General features: G+C 44.8%; 1 protein-coding gene across 1 annotated transcript in view; it reads right to left on the minus strand.

Moving 5' to 3' along the window:
- ATRN (attractin) overlaps positions 1-21216 on the minus strand; it is a 149133-nt gene that overhangs the window by 103300 nt on the left and 24617 nt on the right. Inside the window, exons 2-3 of the mRNA XM_054633262.2 lie at positions 9877-9960; positions 7804-7917 (exon numbers count right to left, since the gene is read on the minus strand). Coding sequence (XP_054489237.2) covers positions 7804-7917; positions 9877-9960 — 198 coding nt within the window. The remainder of the gene's footprint in view (positions 1-7803; positions 7918-9876; positions 9961-21216) is intronic.

Below are 21216 nucleotides of genomic sequence, written 5' to 3' on the forward strand. Positions count from 1 at the left end.
CTCCACGTCCTCCTGCTGTTGGCCCCAGGGCTGGGGCAGCTCTGCAGGTGGGCTCTGACCTCAGGGAGGGGCACAGGGACAGAGTCCCCCCTCCCCTGCTGCCCACGCTGGGGTCAGCCCAGGCACAGGGGCGTTGTGGGTCCCAGCTCACGAGGCCAGGGCATGTCCAGTTTCTTACCCACCAGCATCACCAAGTCCTCCCCCTCCAGTGCTGCTCTCAATCCCTCCATCCCCCAGTCACTTCTCATACTCGGAATTGCTCCCATCTGATGCAGGACCTTGACCTTGTTGAAGCTCATGAGATCCCTACAGTGCCAGTCCTTGGTCATGCCCAGGTCCCTCTGGATGCCATCTCATCCCTCAGGCATTTCAACTGCCCCATATCTTCTCATCATCTCTTCTTTTATAAGCTCTACCTGACTCATCACATTCATGTGTGTTGTCCTTTCTATCATAGCAGCCTGTCACACTCTCAACTCCCACCTCATTCTTTGCTTCACACTTATGGATGCCTTTGGCTGTTTCTCTCACCTTTCCAGGTTCTCTGAGATCCTCCAGCCTTTTAGTTTTCCAGGACTAGCAGAGAGAAGCAAAGATGGTGGGCAAGACTATCTACAGTATTACAGACACACTACAGATTTATATAATGGTTTGTCAAAATAATTGGAGTAAACTGACAAACTAAAATGAGCTTTGAAAAAAGTAATTACTACCTATTTACCTATTGCACTAAATACTTTGTATCTGAGAGGGAATGTTTATTTTTCATTTAATAGAAGCTTGACAAAACCAAAAAATTAAAAGTTGATTCCTCCCTCATACAAAAGGCATCAACATGGGCACAAATTGAAAGTCTATTGAATTTACGTTTTTAAAAGCCTTTATCCATGTACAGCACACTGTCTAGCACCCCCCGTTCACAGTCAGCAGCTATTTCCCTGCACAGATCCACCTTTGCCCAGCCTCACTCCCGTTTCCCCAGGTCAAGTCAAAGCTCTGTGACCAGCAGGGGCCTGAGGGGCAGAGCAGAGCGTGTGGGGAGGGAGCCAGGGCAGCTCCACACAGCCCGGCCTGGCCCCCACCCGGCCACGCCCCAGAGCCCAGGGCCACCAGCAGGCAAAAAGCAATGATAGAAAGAATTTTCCCCCAAGAAGAACTTACTTTTCCTCTTTTCACATCTATTTAGAATAGAAAGCTAATGCAGTTGAAGAGAGTTTCCTAGGACACAGTAAATGAGTTTATCTGCTCAAGGAAATCACTCCCAGCTATCCACAGCACCCACTAATACCACCTGGGAAGCACTTTTTGTGACCTGAACTTTTCTGTCCCCATGATACAATACAATGGTGTGCTCCAAGAACAGAACAGACCCCCAGCAATCCTTTGTACTACAGATTTGGGGGTATGTGTACTAAAACCAGCAGATGAACAAGCTACCTACATCAGGATCACACTGAAAACTGCACAACAGCCCTTTCTGCACAACAAATCTCATGGTGGACAAAAAAGATGTCCTTCATTTTACCAACACACCATAAAAATCACTGGAACCTGATCCCATGTTTTGGCTAAGCAACTCCAGCACATCTGCTGATATACATTTCAAGAAATATTTCCTTATGAGAAAGCCAAATTTCCCCCTGGTGCTCATTCACTTCTCAATGATAAGGGATTAAACAGCAAAATTAATTCCCTTTTCATCTCTCTGGAAGAGGTGCTTTATTTCATTCTCAACATTTGAGACTTCTGAAGTTTATCTCTCCCAAAAGACCATCTCCCACAAAACCAAAGAACAAAAAGCCTAACAAACTTCTTGTTTGGTTCATAATATTCCCTTGTAATGGACACTGTAGAACAGTACATCTCCACCACAGGAAAACATTTGAAAATAATTTGGGTGAGGCAAACTGCAGCTCAGGGACAAGAAAAAAATTGCTTTGTTCTGGTTTCTTCTTCAGCACTTATCACTGATATTACAGGGCAAAGTAAGTGGAAGGCAAGACAAAAATTCCCCTCAATAATCTTTCCTAATAAAAGGACTATCCTTGACAATTCTTTGTGCTCTCAAAGAAATCTCAAATTTGGGGTTTGTTTGACCAGAACACAAGTACCTCCATAACAATGCTTGCATCCCAGATATTCCCTATTCCCTATTCCCATCTTTTTCTGGTGATTCATGTGTAAATAACTAAAGAGGATGTTACACAAATTTAAAACACTCTAAGGAAACTTAATCACAGAATTGTCTGGGTTGGAAGGGACCTTAAAGGTCATCTAGTCCAAGCCCCTGCCATGGCCAGGGACACCTCCCACCAGACCAGGTTGCTGCAAGTCCCATCCAGCCCAGCCTTGAACATTTCCAGGGATAGAGCATTTTAATTTCTTTCAGAGAAAGCCATGAAGAGAACACAACACAGCAGGAACAATCAGATGCCTGAAAGGTTGAACCTCAGAAACAGTGAATAAATCAACCTGCTCCCAGTATCATATGGAATGAACAGAAGCACATCAGAATTTACATCTGCCACGAAAAAGAATCCAATAGGCAGAATCAGAATGACAAAAGATTATGCAAAACTTCCTTTAAATTATGATCCAGAATCTCTGAGCAACTCAACTCTGGCCAAGATTAGCGTGTTTCACAACACACTGCTTTTATTTCCTTTCATGAGGTTTCAAAACATTTTGCAACCATCCCTACTCCAAAGCAAATAAACACTCCTACTCAGCTCAGCTGCCCAGTGACACCCAGGGAAAGGCAAACCTCTGCTTTGGACCCAAATAACATCTATTTCCTGCAAGCTGGATTGCTGAAGTCAATGGCAGAAAGTGAAAGAGTATCAGAGAATCAATGAAACACAGAATGGCCTGAGCTGGAAGAAACTTTAAAGATCATCCTGTTCCATCTCCTGCTATGGGCAGGAACACTTCCCACTACCCCAGGGTGCTCCAAGCCCCAGTGTCCAGCCTGGCCTTGGGCACCTCCCAGGGAACAATTCCTGCCCAATATCCCATCTAGACCTACTCTCTGATAGCAGGAAGCCATTCCTCCTTGTCCTGTCACTCCATCCTCTTGTCCAAAGCCTCTCTCCAACTCATCATGGAGGCTCATTTCAAGTATGGAAGTTCACAATTATGTCCAGGAGACCAAATTTCTCCACTGCCCTGCACGCACTGCCCTGTTCGTTCCCCTAGAGTATTGAAAAATCAGAATAATTTAAAACAAAGGGCACCTCCTCTATTATTTTTCTTGGATTTGCCATGTGAGTATTACAGTACTGGCATATTCCTCATTTCCTCCAGAGACACAACCTATTAGAGATCAAAGCATGAGAAGCTCTACTAAGCAGAAAAAGGGCATAATTGAGAGTCACAAAAGGAAAGGGTGAAAATACAGAGTAGAGCTCATGGAGGAGTAAAAAGATAAAGATGATACTGGAAAATCAGCTTTCAATCCATCAAAATCCAATGCAAACAAATTATCCTAATTTTTAAATACTTTGATCCATCTGGACACACACATACACAAAATGGCAACATTTCTCTGTTACTAAAAACCAGTCCATGCACCTCATTCATACTCAGAACTACAAGAGTAAAACTAAACAAACTAAAAACAGAAGTTACAGGAGACTAAAAATAAAACAATAGCAAAAAATAAAAAAGGAGGGAGGAGAATATAAGGAGACATCGTAAATTTATTGTCTTCAATGAAGCAGGATGACTCCCAAACAAGGACTTTTAAGGAAACAAACCCATTGCAACACCACGTACTAAAAAAGCCTAGACTATAGATTCATTATAGAGCTGGCAGCCCCTCAAATTACAATCTTCTTTGAACTCCTCAATCCTTGCTGCAGCAGAGGCACAAGCACAGGGAAGCTCGTCTGTCTGCAAAAGCCTCCAGATGAGGGGCTTTGCCCAAAAACCTCCTCAGTTCTTACATGACTGTGGTTATCGAAGAATCATGGAACAGTTTAAGGTGGAAGGACAGTTTAAGGACCTTAAGGATCATCCCATCCCTACCATGGCAGGGACACCTCCCACTGTCCCAGGCTGCTCCAAGCCCCAGTGTCCAACCTGGCCTGGGGCACCTCCAGGGATCCAGGGACAGCCACAGCAAATCTGGGAATTCCAGCCCGGCCCCTGCCCACCCTCCCAGCCAGGAATTCCTTGCCAAGATCCCAGCCCAATCTCCCCTTTCCCAGTGGGAGCCATTCCCTGGCTCCTGTCCCTGCAGGCCTTGTCCCCAGCCCCTCTGCAGCTCTCCTGGAGCCCCTGCAGGCCCTGCCAGGGGCTCTGAGCTCTGCCTGGAGCCTTCCCTTCTCCAGGGCAACATTCCCAGCTCTGCCAGCCTGGTTCAGTGGTAGGGAAGCTCCAGCCCCTGCAGCAGCTCTGTGGCCTCCTCTGGACTTGTTCTGGCAGCTCCAGTTTCTTCTGCTGTTGGAAGCCCCTGAGCTGAATACACATTCCCATGGCATCAAGGTCAGTTACAATTTCTGGCAAACAATTGAGGAAATAGAATGAAAAAATAGAGGAGGGTCAACCATATGATCTATGTACAAGGAGAGGTAGAAGGAGTGAGGTTTCTTTAACTTCAAGGACAGACAGCTGAAGAAGGGTGAAACCTAATTTTTGACCTCAACTACCTCAGGAGAGATTAGAGAGGAGGGAATACCAGAGGTTCACAAGAAAAGGACAGGAGGCAACACACACAGGTTGCAGCAAGGGATTGTGGCTAGACATTGGTATTAGATTCACTGTAGATCATTATTTTAACACCAATCTCTGGACCATGTACCCAGAGGATCAACGAGATCTCCATCCTAAAGATAAATTCACACCCTGACTGGACAAAGGGCTCTGATGGTCATCCTGATTTGAGAGAGGGATCAGACCCTTCCAAGCCAACTCAGCCCTACAGGCAAATCTGGGTGCTCAAGTGCCATATTCACCCTAAGGCACCACAAGGCTGGTGAGCTGCTCCTGCTCCGAGGGAAGGGGGGGCTCACACGATCCTCCACCTGGCACCTGAGAGCAGCCACAGCAGCCAAACGTCCTGCAGAACAACAACTGGGTCTGAGCAGGAAAACACCCCCCACCAACCCGAGCAAAATGAAAAAAAGGTGCAAAACCAGCTCTGGTAAGTGTTTAATGCGGAGTAAAGTTAACAAAACCAACTAAGTTCACAGGTGCTGACTGCACTTTATCTACTTCAGATTTCTTCACCAGTGCTGACAAACATATTGCATTTGTTTCCATATTCTTTTACTGCAGTTTTGAAGCAGCACATTTACACAGTCTCATTGTGCCTGTGGTCACAAATATAAGCCAGCAAAGATATTTTTAACACTGTTTAATAAAAAAGCTTAATATGCAGGACCAGACAGTTCTGGGGGCTCTCAGAATACAAGGAGTTTAGTCTATGCACACACTTGAACTGTGTAAATGTTGGCATTAAGCAAATATTTATTGCTCTTAAAAATTGATAAAACAAATTTAAAGCTTCCCTACAGTCCAGTGCTGAGGATTCCCAAGATCATCTTATATATATACAAGATTATATATATATATTTAAAGATAAATATCATCTTGTGAACAAACATAAACGAGCATCAGAAGGTCAAGAAAACAAAATGAGAGCAGTGAAGGAAGTGAAGGTTCAGGGAACTGCTGTAAAAAGTCAGGGAGGGAACAAAAATTGAGTTGAGAGAAAGGAATTTCTAGTGTTTATCAACAAACTCTCAAAGCTTACAGGGCCCAACTGTATAAAGCTCAGTCTTGCAAATCTCCTGTCAGGGTGCAAATAATGAACAAGAAAATATGGTCAATGGTAATAATAAATTTAATATACCCCAACTAAATTGGGAAAATATGAACACTGCTCTTAAAAAACTCCAAGGCATTTATTTTGTATTAGAGAAAGGTATTTTTCAACAGATGCTTTCTGGTACTTCACCAAAATGAGAAGCATCTGCCATTTCCTGAACTTGGATTACTGAACACCACAGCTCACTGCTAATGAAGTTAAATTCAAATGTCATCTAAAGAAGCAATTTTAAAAAAATTGGGGTTTTTTCCCTACCTCAAAAACATTATTGTATTAAGGTCATGTTTGCTTGTTCTCAGGACCAGGCTTCCTGATTTACAGATTTCCCAGTCTGAACCATAACTGTTAATGCTGTGAACTACTTATTAGTTCAATTTTAAAAGCCCATTAATTTTTGGAAAACACACAAGAAATGGCAGGCACAAATCATGATTTCACCTTTTCACCAGTGCATTAAAAAATAGCTTGATTAGAACAAAATGACATTGGGTCAAGATGACATTTCCTCCTCTTCCTGCACATCAATGAGAACACGATAGAGAGCACTTCCAGGTAGCATTGCCAGTTTTTGGAGGTTTTTAGAAGAGAAAGGTTGCTCCTTCCTCAAATTAGGTGTCCTGTTTTGACCTCACCTTAGTCTGAAGCTTTTACTCCAAAACAACGCTACATTTGCAGCTGAAGACCAAAAAAACACATATGGTGGTTTAAATTTTTATCAACTTTTGTCCCTCTGCTGATTTTCTCTCACAGACATTATAAGGATTTTTTAGAAGCAACATGAAGTATTTTTAGACCTTCATTTCACAAATGAGAGGAAGCCCAGCAGAAGGTTAATTCTAGAAATAGTTATGTAGCCACTTGGAACAAGCAGAGTCCCAGGGGAACCTTTAGTCCTTTAGTTTTTTCCATAGATAACTTGGGATTATTTTCCTAATTTCAGTTTAAAGAATAAAAAGCATAAGGTGGTGGTGTCACTGCAAGACTGAAACACAGAAAAACACAAGTTATGTCTAGGTCTCAGGATGAAATGTGGATTGCTCACCAGCAGCCACACTGATGTCTCATCACATGGACGAGCCTAACACCTGTAACCTGTTGGCAGAACGGGAACTTTTACACATCAGGAGCTAGACAGGGACATTTGCCATGGGATGAGAACAGGACAGAGGGAATGGCTTCCCCCTGCCAGAGGGCAGGAGAGATGGGACATTGGGAAGGAATCCTTCCTTGTGACAGCACTGAGGCCCTGGCACAGGTGCCCAGAGCAGCTGTGGCTGCCCCTGCATCCCTGGCAGTGGCCAAGGCCAGGCTGGACCCTGGGGCTGGAGCACCTGGGACAGTGGGAGGTGTCCCTGCCATGGCAGGGGTGGCACTGGATGGGCTTTAAGATCCCTGCCAAGCCTAACCATCCTGTGATTCTATGTTTTTTACAAGGTTGATCCATGATTGCTGCTCCTGAACATGTTCCAAGTAACTAAAGAATTTGAAGTTTAAGGTACATAAAAGATAGACATAATTCTATGAGACCTCCATGTCTACAACACTAGCTGCCTTTTGCCCCTCTGTCTGTATTGACACACTACAAGTTTAAGTCATAAATCATGTTCAAACCCATAAATGGGGTAATTTTCTCCTCTCAAAGGAGCCTGCACACCAAATCATCTCCAGCCCAGACAGACAACAATAATTTTTTTGTCTCTCAAAGAATCAGGATTTGGAAATGAAAACATAATACTTAAATGCTAGAGTGCAGTGACACGACTTGTTCATTGTAAAAGCTAAAAACAACTCTTTAATTGTTTATGCTGACAAAGAGTGCACAAAAGGACACTGGCTATATGTGCTGCACTTGCAGTGTTACACATTTGGATTACTGGATCATATTTACAGTGTCAGAAGCCCCATGTCAGTCAGGCTCTAAGTTAAGAAAATACCACTGGCTACAGTCAAGAGTCTCACCAAGGGGAACTCACCTAAAAGCTGCCAGTAAGGGAGCATAAATTGAGTCTCCATCATACACATACAAGTGGTCCCAGCTGCACTCTGTGGCAAAGTGATTGAATCGAAGCCTGAGGATTGTGTTTGGCCTGTAAAGAAAAAATAAAGAAAGAAAATATTTGTAATTAGCCACTCAACACACAGGACAAAATCCCTTCAACACACTTCTCTGGTGTGAAGCTCTGGTCTAGACAAGACTAAAACTGAGTCATTTGGTGTAACTGTAGATGCATTAAACATGCTGTGGTTCAGGGCTTTTTTTTTTGTATGCAGCTCTCCTAGTATTAAACAAAAATTTCTTTATGGTCAGAAAACTGTGTCCTGTTGTGCAGAACAGATCACGGAACCACACAATATTCTGAGCTGGAAGGGACTGACAAGGATCACTGAGTCCAGCTCCTGGCTCTGCACAGGACACCCCAACAATCCCACCCTGAGCCTGAGCCATTGCCCCAACACTCCTGGAGCTCTGTCAGCCCTGGCACCAGGAGCATTCCCTGGGAGCCTGGGCACTGCCTGAGCACCCTCTGGGGGAAGAGCCTTTGCTGAGACACAAAATAAGCCTCCCCCGACACAACTTCAAGCCCTTCCTTTGGGTCCTGTCCCTGGTCACACAGAGATCAGTGTCTGTCCCTTCTCTGCCTCAGAAGGAAGTTGCAGGCTGTGATGAAGTTTCCCCTCAGTCTCCTGTTCTCCAGGCTGAACAAACCAAGTGACCTCAGCCACTGCTCAAACAAGCCAAATGTCCCTCTGCAGCTCTCCTGGAGCCCCTGCAGGCCCTGCCAGGGGCTCTGAGCTCTGCCTGGAGCCTTCCCTTCTCCAGGGCAACATTCCCAGCTCTGCCAGCCTGGCTCCAGAGCAGAGGGGCTCCAGCCCTGCAGCAGCTCCGGGGCCTCCTCTGGGCTCTCTCCAGCAGCTCCACGTCCTCCTGCTGTTGGCCCCAGGGCTGGGGCAGCTCTGCAGGTGGGCACTCACCTCAGGGAGGGGCACAGGGACACAATTCCCACCTTGCCTTTGGCAGCAGCCTTTGGTGCCATTTCTTCCCTTCAGCACCTTGCCCACACCACATAGCCTGGTATCCACTGGCAGATTTGCTAAGGGTGCCTTATCCCACTGTTCATGTCAGCAACAGATATGTTAAACACAGGGAGAAGACTAAGGAAAAATGCCCTCTGGGAGTGTAGTAAATTCTGATCCCCTAAGAGGCCTCAGTTTGCAGTGTCCAGCACAAGTTCACGCTCTCAATTCACAGCCCTCTCTACCTGCACATTCAGGGAGCAACATGGAATGTGACTGAACATACAGATGTTATCACACAGCATCATATCTGACCATGGAAAAGCTTTAGAGAATAAACAAATGGATCTTACAGTCCTGGCACCAGCTTGGTTCTATCAAAAATATATTTCAACAAGTGAGATGCTCTGAACCGCTGCACCATCAATCAGGTGACAGAGGATAGACATTAAATATGCTACTCCCAAAAACCTGTGCAATAAATTGCTGTAAGCAATATAAGGATCAAATACAAGAAGGGCAGCAAAGTGAGGGGAGACATCTGAGAGACTTCTCCCAGTTTAGAAAACCTTTGCAATAAAAGGTCAGTGGTTCCTCTGATGTCCTCATGGCTCAATGAGTAAAGAAACATCTGAAGTTCATCACTACAGAAACTGATTCTTCATGAATAAAAGCTTTCAGAGCTTTCTCTTGTTTCTCATACTACTGAAAAATCCCATGTGCAGTGAATCCCATGATCTGAATGGCCCACTATGATGTCAGTTAAGTAATTCATAATCCTTCATTATTTACAGAAGTGTGCTGATTTTTGTTCATCACATGTTGTTTCAACACAAACCTCTTAAACAGAAGTCAGTTTGGAGGGCTCAGTTGCACAAAAATTTATTTCCCAAGACCAATTAAGTGTTGCCCAATTTAGCTTTTAGAATAGCCAGAAAGAATCGTGAGACCTAACAATATTCAGTGCAGATAAAACTCACCTAAAAGTGCCAATAAGCAATACAAAATTCCAAGCTGCTTCCAACACTCACCTTCCTTCAATGAGCCAGGTGCATTTTGTCTTGTATTTGTAATTTCCAGGCCCATCTGTGACATACCCTGAAGGTTCAGTGAGTCTGCAAACAAAAACACAAAGACAAACATTAGTGTCCAGTGGTTTTAAACATTCAGAACGGATTCTCTAAATTCTGAAGATCCATCATATAGATTATTATTTACTTAAGAGCCACTATATACAGACCAACTACAGCACAACAAAACCCAGCTGGGAATGTCCTGTTGAACTCTCTCTGCAGGCCTTCTGATGATTGTTCTTCAATAATAATGACATCACTTCAAGAGGGATGGTTTCTCTATCATATTGATGCCATGGTTCCAAACCTGTATGTATGGATATACCACCTAACCAGCACAAGGAATTCCCCAACAGAAGCTAAAATTATTCCTAAACTATTTATTTACACAAACTGTACCATTGCATGCAGTTCAGATGAAGGCCATGGTGCAACCTGTCACTCATTCTGTATTTGATTCTCCCCAAACTCCTTGACAAGCTCCTGGATGGAGGGTTGGACTGACCCTAAGCCCCTGGATCCCTGGCAGTGCCCCAGGCCAAGCTGGACTGGGCTTGGAGCACCCTGGGATAGTGGAAGGTGTCCCTGCCCATGGATGGGGTGGAATGAGACAGGCTTTGAGGCCCCTTCCACCCCAACCATTCTGTGATTCTATATTGTTATCAATATCTGCAAATGCTGCACAGTGCAAATTCTACTCCAGCAAAAGAAAACCATTGGGATATGCATTCCTGTCTCATATGAATTAGTCAAAATATTCCAGATGAGTATTCCAGACACTGCTGAAAATAAATGGCAGGGAAGGATGGCAGCAGAAGGCAGCAGCACCTGAAAGTGCCCAAACACCATGTTCTGGTAGAGCACATGCTGGCACCCAAACCAGGATTCCTTCCTAGGCAAGTTATAAACTCCATGGTCGGCACACTGCCGGAGCAAATCACAGCCCTCTGGCAAAATTCAACTGTCCTACTTACAACACAGCTCTAAAACAAAAACACTCTAAATTTAAACTTGGCAAAAAGAGAGGAAAGCAAGACCAGAAATTCCTCAAACCGGTAATCTTGGAACCTTTTCTGTGCCTTTCCCCAGTGATCTGTTAATGCTAACATCTCACTTTTTAACACATTTTGGCTGAGTCAAAAATTATTTTCCAAACTCTTTTCCATCAAGCATTTTTAAGGTTGATCTCTGATTCAAATTAAAAAGGCAAAACTCACAGGTTTTTAAAAACCACCTTCGTCTGTCTCTAAATGAATTTATTACAATACTTTTCAACCTGAGAAATTGAGCTGAAGATTTTTAAAAGCCAGTTACTGAAGTTCTGCAGGAAATGGTCATTCAAGCAAGTGGAGAAAAAGCTCAGATTTTTGGAAGCACAAAAAGCATCTGGGCCCTCTATGGAGACACAGATATCAGTGTAAACAGAGATTAGATTTTAAAAAATACACATACAGAAGGTATAGATTTAGGCTGGATATTGGGAAGGAAGGGAAGGAATTGTTCCCTGGCAGGGTGGGCAGGCCCTGGCACAGGTGCCCAGAGCAGCTGGGGCTGTCTGTGGATCCCTGGCAGTGCCCAAGGCCAGACTGGCACTGGGGCTTGGAGCAGCCTGGGGCAGTGGGAGGTGTCCCTGCCATGGCAGGGGTGGCACTGGGTGGGCTTTATGATCCCTTCAAACCCAAACCATTCCATGATTCTGTGATTTATATTTCTTTTAAAATTTCAACATCTTTGAAAATTCAAACTACTTATCCACCAACCAGGAATTCACAAAACCAAATTAAACTTCCAAGTTGGAGGCAGTAACACCTAGTCTTTTTGTCTATAAAATCATCCTTTTGAATATAATACCCATGGAAAAGCCATGAATCAAACAGTACCAACAGTGATAGAATTTTGCCTGCAATGAAGAGCAGAGATTCTGAAAACCTAAGGAAGTCTCTCAAGTTAAAAACAATCTCATGCCATGTGGCAAGCTTTCAGGGAACCTCTGCTCATAGAATTCCTGCAACAATTTTATCTGGAAGCAATTACTAATTCATTCACCACAGAAATGCTACCAAGAGTGATATAAAGAACAAAATAAAATAATCCTGTTAGTACTGTAGCCCCAGGCATGTCGCATCTCAGGAGGGAAAAAAAGAGAGCATTTCAACAGCCATGTAATTCAGTGAAGTTTCAGCAAACCATTGGACTTAGTTTTAAAAATATAAGTCAAATTTCTTTGATCCCCTATTAGTAAAAACTTATCTGTAAGTTTCTCAGACTGCTTACTAAACTTCCTGCCATTATGGACAAATGAGGGATATTAAAAATCTATAATCTATTATTAAAATCCATTAATAAAAATCTATTAAAAATCTATAATCGATCAGAGTTGACACTTCTGAAAGGAAAATAAATAGCCTGCACTGCCTGGCTAGAGCAGGCAGTAGCATCCATGTTCTTCTATAAGCACTCTCCCAGACAGAAATAAATCTTCAGCACAAAAGCAAACTGAAATTAAAATTTCGTCTTTCCATTCAATAGAGAAAGATGAACCGATCTCCAGGCTGCAGAAAAAGCAAACAGGCCCTGTTCCCCATGCTCCGTGCTGCCTGTGCCACAGGGACACGGGGCTGGGCGTTGGCATGGCTGGCACAGGTCCCACACAGCCTCTGCCTTGGTCTGCGAGCAGAGCCTTGGGAAGGGAGTGCGGGAGTAACTCCAGAAGGAACAACACCCCAGGAATGAGGGGCTTGGATACAGGAAGCTCTCCTAACATGCATCAGGCCACTCTCACAGAAGGCTCCTACACAACGTAGCCTGTGTCACCACCACCACCAGGGTCAGAGGCCTCTGGGCCCAGAAAGCTTTGGCCATGTTTGTGACGTGGGGTGAGGGCTAGGCCCTGCCGCTGGCTCACAGCAAGCCCTGCAGCTGCAGGCTGGGCCAGAGGGCTGGGAAAGGACCTGGGGCTGCTGTGACAGCAGCTGGACACAAGCCCAGCTGGGCAAGAGGCCACTGGGGGCCCCTGGGCTGGGCCAGCTCTGGGGTGGCAGCAGGGCCAGGGCAGTGCCACAGTGCCCCTGTGCTGGCACTGCCGGGGAACGGGCACCTCCAGGGCTGGGGCAGCTCTGGAGAGCCCTGGAGGGGCTGGAGCGTGGCCAGGGCAGGAACAGAGCTGGGCAGGGGCTGGAGAATCCCTGAGGGAGCTGGACAGGGGCTGGAGAATCCCTGAGGGAGCTGGACAGGGGCTGCAGAATCCCTGAGGGAGCCGGGCAGGGGCTGCAGAATCCCTGAGGGAGCTGGGCAGGGGCTCAGCCTGGAGCAAAGGAGGCTCAGGGGGCCCTTGTGGCTCTGCACAGCTCCTGCCAGGAGGGCACAGCTGGGGGGCCGTCAGGCTCTGCTCCAGGGAATAGGGACAGGAGCAGAGGGAACGGCCTCAGGGGAGGGTCTGGGTGGACAGTGGGGAAATTCCTCACAGAAAGGGCTGCCCAGCCCTGGCACAGCTGCCCCGGGCAGGATTGGAGTCCCCATCTCCAGGGGGATTTCACAGCCCTGTGGATGTAGCACCTGGGGACATGGGGCAGTGGTGGCCTTGGCTGTGCTGAGGAACAACTGGACTTAGAGGGCTTTTCCTACCCCAACAATTCTGTGCTTCTATGGTAATTTTATGACTCGGATGCAGAAATCAGACACCAGAAAATATGGAAAGACATCAAATACCACTTGTCTTTGATAAGTTGGCGAAATGTGTGGCTGCCACACAGGAAGTGCTTCCCTACTACCTGAACATTACATCTCCTGCTCTGCAAGGAGCAGCTGCTACACCCTAGGAAAACAGTCAGTCGGGTCCTGTACTGTTGTCATTATATTGCAAAGGTTCTATTACATTACATTGCAAGGGTTCCATATTGCTAGAGTTTCACACCTCCTTGATGTTTCTTGTAGGGAGCTCCTCTAAGCACTGACTCTTCCTTGTCCTCACAGCAGCCAACTGACTCCAGTTCCCACCAATCCACTCTTTTATAACACTCTTCTTATTGGCTACAGGTGTGGCCTGTTAACATCAGGCTTGCTCCTAACCTTTAGTAATTGGTGCAGCTGCAACTCTTTAAGGGATAAGAATACATTCTATAACATCTTCATTTACCCATACTGTATCCCCCTACACTTTACTACAATACCTACAAGGCTCTAAACTATAACATTAACCTTAAAACCTCCAGGGTAGAAAAAACAACTGCAAGGATGCAAGGATCTATTCACAGAACTCAGATTAAAGCCATACATAAGTGTACTGCATAAATACATATGTGTACATTCATATACACTATACTTAAGGCTTGTTTCAAACTTCACTGTTCACAACACTGTTGTGTATGCTAAATCTTTCACTGATTCCCAAGTGGACTGCCATATACATGAACCCAAGTGAAAGAAGAGAGTGAGGGAGAAGAACAGCACACACATTCAGAGAGCTCCAGCCTTGAGTGCTGCCTATTCCAGCTTTTTTTAAGGAAAAAGCAAAAGGGAAGCAATGACAAAGATGAAGATTTAACAAGAAAGAACTTCAAAAAGAAATATTTTATGCAAAAATATTCTGCACATTTAATTGCTCCCCACTCATTCTGGGAGCCCCTGAAAAGCAGAAAACCAACACAAGAAAATTAGGCAGCAATCAATGGTATCTCCTGGGTAAACAGCCAGATCTGATATTGGAAATCACCAGACAAATCTGAAGTTCCTTTAATAATAACGTAATACTAGCAGCAAATATTTTTCAAATACAAATTAGTATGCACTGAGAAAATTCCTCTGTGGGCAGGAACTGCGCAACAAACCAAAGCCTCAAAGCTGTTGACTAATTACTATCTAATAAATCTAAAGCAAGCCTGTTGCTAGTGAGTATAAAAACTCACAAGATGTACCTTAGAATTTAGGATTAAGTAACTTTGCAGCACTTACTTCAAAGCATTGTGACATTAAAGGTACATTATATGCTGGCAACAGGGTTTTGAATATATTTATTTTCATCAGAAGTATTAATAAGAAAAAATGCAGCTTGTCTTTCCTTCATTACTTTCCAGAAAAGGTAAGCAGGCTGGTTTGGTTTATAAAACACATTAAAATTTCATCTCTAAGTGTCATCACTGGATCTCAAAATGGGTTTGTATTACTTTCAGTTAGATTGTAGTGACACTGACAGTGAAGACTCATCAGCATCTTGTGTCTGGATAAGTTTCACAGCCTTTTCTCTAATAAAAACCCCAACCAAATAATCAAAAACCAAACAAAAAACCAAAACAAACCAACCAAACAGAACCAGCAAAATCTAAATAACCAACCAAAACCACCAAACAAACCCAAAAGCCCCTTGTCCATCCTTATAGTTGTTAAATCTAGAGATAGATGCAAGCAATGAGTTTTCCTCCTTTCTCCCTCCTCCTTCGCAAGTGCTCAAGCACTTCACAATTACAAGTCACTGGTTTGGGTATATTTGGAATTGAAGGCACAAAGAAAGGGCTGTTACAGCCTCTTACAGGAACAAACCCTTTCTATCCTAAATTGATTAATAATTTGACTTTGTCCATGTTCTCACTAAAAGCACTGAGGTTCAAGGACATTTACTATAAGCAAATGCTTTAATTTATAGGCATGGAATAGTGATCAGGCACACTGGGGATGAGAGAAGCAGATAAACAATCCACACAACTATTTCATTAATTTCTAATGAAGAACAACTAAATCCCTTCTGCCATTTGGGTTCCACACCACAGGTAAAGCTAGAAAGATGTAATTAATTACAGGCCAGGTCTCACAGAAGAAGGTAATGACATTACTGCAAAATCCACTTTGATAAGGATTTTACCTACGCAGCAACAGGTACCTCAAACAAAGACAATCAACTACTCCAGGTGCCCAGAGAATTCTCTCCTCCTCTCTCTTCCACATACAGAGTCTCCTGAGATTACAGTCCTAAAAATGAGAAAACTCATGTAAAAGTCACTGCTGTAGCATAACCATGTAAAACCAAATGTTTTAGGTTGGGACAGACCTTAAAGTTCATCTCATTTCACCCCTCTTCCACTGTCCCAGGCCGCTCCAAGCCCCAACGTCCAACCTGGCCTTGGCACTGCCAGGGATGCAGGGGCAGCCACAGCTGCTCTGGGAGACCTCTGCCAGGGCCTGCCCACCCTCACAGGGAAGAACTTTTTCCTTAAAGATTTTTATCCTACATACATAGTTTTTTAAAACAATTTGAATTGTAACAATCATTCAAATTACCTCACCTCAAGACTAAGACAACAGAAATGATGAAGGAAAAGCTGATTTCCCTCCTCCAACTCCATTTCACACATCAGAAGCATTTAAAAAAAATAAATAAACAAACCATAGAACTGTGCTGGATCCCAAACAACACCAGCACTTCCCCACTGCTTCAAAACCATCATTTATAGAGGCTGCCTGTGCTCCTACTGCGTTTGCCACACCAGAAACATGCTGGAGCTCCACTCTTGTTTGTGCCTCTAAGTTTTACATTCAAACTGAAAACATCCCAAATTCAGGTCCTTCCATATTCTCCTATTTCTTTATTCCCAGCCTCATCTCAGAGACCACAGAGCAGCATTTATTCACTGTATAACCACAGCTTCATCTCTATTGAACCAACCAGCCAAGCTGCACTGTAAATGTCAACATTACTGTGTACCTTTACTACAGATTTTTCCCTCATTCAAACTTACCAGGTAAAACAAAGATATTATTATTATTATTACACTGAAGGAATGCATTCTTCACACAAGCAGCACATTTTGTGCTGTTTGCCAGCACATTTTTCTGTGCCATTGTTCTATTATCTCTATATTATCTTTGATCTCTGCTTTCACACTGCAAGAACTCGAGTCTTGGCACTCTTATTTCTTTGAACACCTTCCCCAGTGCCTGTATTTTATGCAGAAATACTACCATGACAAAAGGCCAATACATGAGGTCCCCTTGACAGCCACCCATACCCACCACTTGTACCTGAGACACCAGCCATGCAGATGGTGGACACTACAACAGCTGTCCACTAATCTAGCCCAACAGTTGCATTCTGCTCTCCCCATCTGTTCCCAAATCCACTTACTGGATCTTGGCCCAGTTCTTGGAAATAAGGATAATTTAGCTGAAAGTGTCTGTAATGCCCAGAAAAATGGGAGCCTCATCCTTCCCTGATGGTCCTAAAAATGCTCCTGGGGTTTGTGGTAGAGAGTTGTCTTACACCAGGCAGGAGGAGACAATAGAGCACAGTGGAAGCAAATGCATCTCACACATCATAAACCATCTCACTATAGCAGGAAAAGAATATATCAATGTGATAGCATAGTGCACAGTCGAGACAGCCACAATACACAGAGTATCACCATACCACATCAGAGAGCTTCACCCCACACACAGTAACACCACCATGTCACTTCAGAAGGCCTCAAGGATCTGCCCTTTTTGTTCTCCAGCCCAGCCTTTCATCCCCTCATGTTCACACATCACACCTGTGTGCCCTCTGCTCCCTCTGTGCTTGCTCAGCACACCTGGGCCCTCCATGGCTGTCAGTGCTGCTCACCTGGGCCCTCCATAGCTGTCAGTGCTGCTCACCTGCTTCTCACAGCTGCACCCATTGGGGGTGAGGCTCATCCCACTGCCAATCAGCACAAACTGTGTTCCTAAATATCAATCCTTCTCTTTCCCTGGCAGACAATAACTCCCTAAAACCTTGGGCCAAGGGCCGGTGCAAGTGTCTTACCACAAAACTTGACCGCCTGCCAGACAAAAGGACAAAGAAGCCACATTATTGCAATGGTCAAAGAGAATCATCAAAGGCTCATGGACACAAGGTCTGTAAGATGAATTTTCATCCCTTTCCCAAAATTAGAAATATTCAATTATTCAATGGATCTCAAGCACCTGTACAGGTGTGCTGTACTGTAAGTTGCAGTACAGCAACTTACTTACAGTTGCAGTACTGACAGACATCAATCTTCTCCTCCAGCTGGAGAGCCTTTCACTTTGATAAGCTTTCAAGTTGTCAAGCCCACATTTAAGACCAGGAAAAGCTTCATTGGCAGCACATGTGCTGTATTGTGAACAAAAAGAGGTTAAGCAGCTGACTTAACCTTCAGGCCAGTAGGAACCAGAGCAAGTGCAGTTCCAGGCCATCCCTGTGGAGCAGAGGACCATCGTCCTGCTGCACTTCCTCAGACAAATGCAAACCTGCCAAGTTTCTAGGAGAAATGTAAAAGTAGTAGCAGCAATCCCTTCTGTGTTTCCAATGCTGTATATGAAACTGCTGCCTTATTCTTCCTAAGCACTAAACCCCAAAATAATCCATTGAACTCTCAATAAGCCCATTTAGACTCTGATTTAGCTCCAAACTTGCCACCCTCCATCACTGCTGATTTTTAGGCCAAATGCAGAGCTCAGAACTTGGTAGTCGCACTTACAGAAAAGCGCAAGCCAAAGATCAGTCAGTCTTGCAACAGAAGTGAAAATATTGAGACAATTTATAAATAAACATCACAGCCTGACCCACTTTCCTAACAGGGATAGAAATAATTCCTTTTATTTCCTTCCTGACATTCAAAAATTTTAAGCTACTACGCAGCAGTGTTACCTGCTGGGAGAACTGAGCCCTTCAAAAATAAAAGTAGTTAGGAAAAAGATTGCTGTTAACCTCTGTTTGGTTCGGGCCTCAAAACCAGGTTTTGACACAGATCCTCAGATACAGATCCCTAAAATAGTCATAGTACATCCTGAAATCCACAGGGGCATTTGTGAACCTACAGAATGACAAATCCTCTTGACTTTTTAAAGAAGGGTGTTGGGTGAAAAAACAACATAAGAACATGCAAAGATCAGGAAATTGATAATGAAAATACTGTATTTATTAATGAAACAAATTCTCAGCCAATATCATAATTTAATGACACCTTGATCAACCAATAAGGAAGATGTTCTCAAAGATGCCACAAGTAGTAAAAATAATACAACAGAAAAGGAGCCTTTTAGGCATAAAATATTAAACCTGAGAGAAAAAGGGAAATGTAGTCCCCCAGAAAAAAGTCTGTATGTTTATATGATACAAGGATATTCCACCTATCCCACAAATGTCCTTCTCCTCACGTGTACTACTGTAAAGAATGAAAGGCACGCAAATATTTGTCTTGAAGGAGGGGACAGAGAAGAATTTCATTGAGGGAATGAGAAGTTCACATAGCACTAATAATAAAATCAACAATTTATCACTCTAATCTCCTAAAATCTGTTTCGATTATTCCGTTTTCCACCTCATTTCAGTGAAACTGCTCCCAGACAAAATCCCTTGATCCACATGCCCTCTCTATTATAGCAGTCCCTCAGCACACCCACCTGGAGGGTTTAGGACAGGTCCTCAAGCAGGACTCGGATCATGGAGAGCAGAGCCCAGGTCAGTGCCAGCGCTGGCACGAGAGCGCGGCCGAGATTGCAGCTCTGTTCCCTCCCACCAACAGCTGCTGACACCACGCTGAGTGCTGAGGGTGACACACCTGAGAGATGGAATGGCACCCACTGGGGCCTGGACAGACTGGAGAGCTGGGACAGTGCAAAACTCATGGGGTCCAACACGGCCAAGTGCAGAGTCCAGCATGGGGCTGGAGCAAGGCAGAGCACAACCACAGGATGGGTGGGGAATGGCTGGAGAGCAGCCCTGGGGGTGCTGCTGGGTGAGAGCTGGACATGATCCAGCCCAGAGCCCCCCGTGCCTGGGCTGATCCCAGCGTGGGCAGCAGGGGAGGGGGGACTCTGTCCCTGTGCCCCTCCCTGAGGTGAGAGCCCACCTGCAGAGCTGCCCCAGCCCTGGGGCCAACAGCAGGAGGACGTGGAGCTGCTGGAGAGAGCCCAGAGGAGGCCCCAGAGCTGCTGCAGGGCTGGAGCCCCTCTGCTCTGGAGCCAGGCTGGCAGAGCTGGGAATGTTGCCCTGGAGAAGGGAAGGCTCCAGGCAGAGCTCAGAGCCCCTGGCAGGGCCTGCAGGGGCTCCAGGAGAGCTGCAGAGGGGCTGGGGACAAGGCCTGCAGGGACAGGAGCCAGGGAATGGCTCCCACTGCCAGAGGGCAGGGCTGGATGGGATCTTGGGAATGAGGAATTGTTCCCTGGCAGGGTGGGCAGGCCCTGGCACAGAGTGCCCAGAGCAGCTAGGGCTGCCCCTACATCCCTGGCAGTGCCCAAGGCCAGGCTGGATGGGCCTTGGAGCAGCCTGGGACAGTGCACAGGGTCCCGGCCCATGGCAGCAGGTTTGGAACTAGATGACTTTAAGGTCCCTTCAACCCAAATCATTCCAGGATTCTATCTTCTAGCACCTGCAGAAGCAATTGGAAATAAGCTCCCAACTTCACAACACAAAAAAGCAACACTCATGTTTGCCAATATCCAGGAGAAAGAAAGACAGGAACAAAAAAGCTGTATCCTAATTCTTGGTTTTACAGGAACTTCTCATTTCCACATACATATTGGTACAGAATTGTAAACACTTCATCATTTCTTCTCCCTTCCCTTTTCCAGTTCAAGCCAGCTGTTTCTCACTCCCACAGATTGTTGTGCTAAATTCATTATCACAGCAAGAAAAAGAATGATGATTTGCAACCTCTTGCAGAAAAGCACAAGTGGCATTTTCCCCAAACTACTCATATTAATGAAAGCAATTTCACACAACATAGAAAAAAAGGAGCTAAATACCAAACACTTGGAGTATCTAATGAAGACAGGTGTACACAGTTGGCTTCCTTGAGAAGTTCCCCTTTGTTAAGTAGAACAAGACTCAAAAATAAAGAATAATCCAGATGACTTGAATTTAAGCAGGACTATATGAACATAAGAAAAATGTGAATACCAAGCACTTGTCCAGCTGCGTGTTCTCACTCACCTATGGGATGGGAAGTCACCTGCAGCACTTTATACTCAAACACTCGGCCAAAATCCTGGCTTAGCACATGGAGAAAAGGCCAGACTTCATGCAGCTTTGATTAAATCATCTTAATCCCTTCAATGAAAACTTCCTACTGCTGGCACAGGTCACTTTAACCACACAAATTACTCCACCAGCCAGCCTAAGCTTTTCCACCAGCTCCTGGAAAGAATTTAATAAACCCATAGTGCTCAAACCATCCCAGTGTTTATTTAAGAGCCTGAGCAAATAAACCAAATGTGAAAGTCATCCAGTAACTTAACAGCTCCAGACACCAGGAGGTGAGGAGCTGGAGGGACTTTCATATGCCAGAGTGTTTGTCAGCCTCACTGGGG

The sequence above is a fragment of the Agelaius phoeniceus genome, chromosome 4, assembly GCF_051311805.1.
Source record: "Agelaius phoeniceus isolate bAgePho1 chromosome 4, bAgePho1.hap1, whole genome shotgun sequence".
NCBI lineage: Eukaryota > Metazoa > Chordata > Aves > Passeriformes > Icteridae > Agelaius > Agelaius phoeniceus.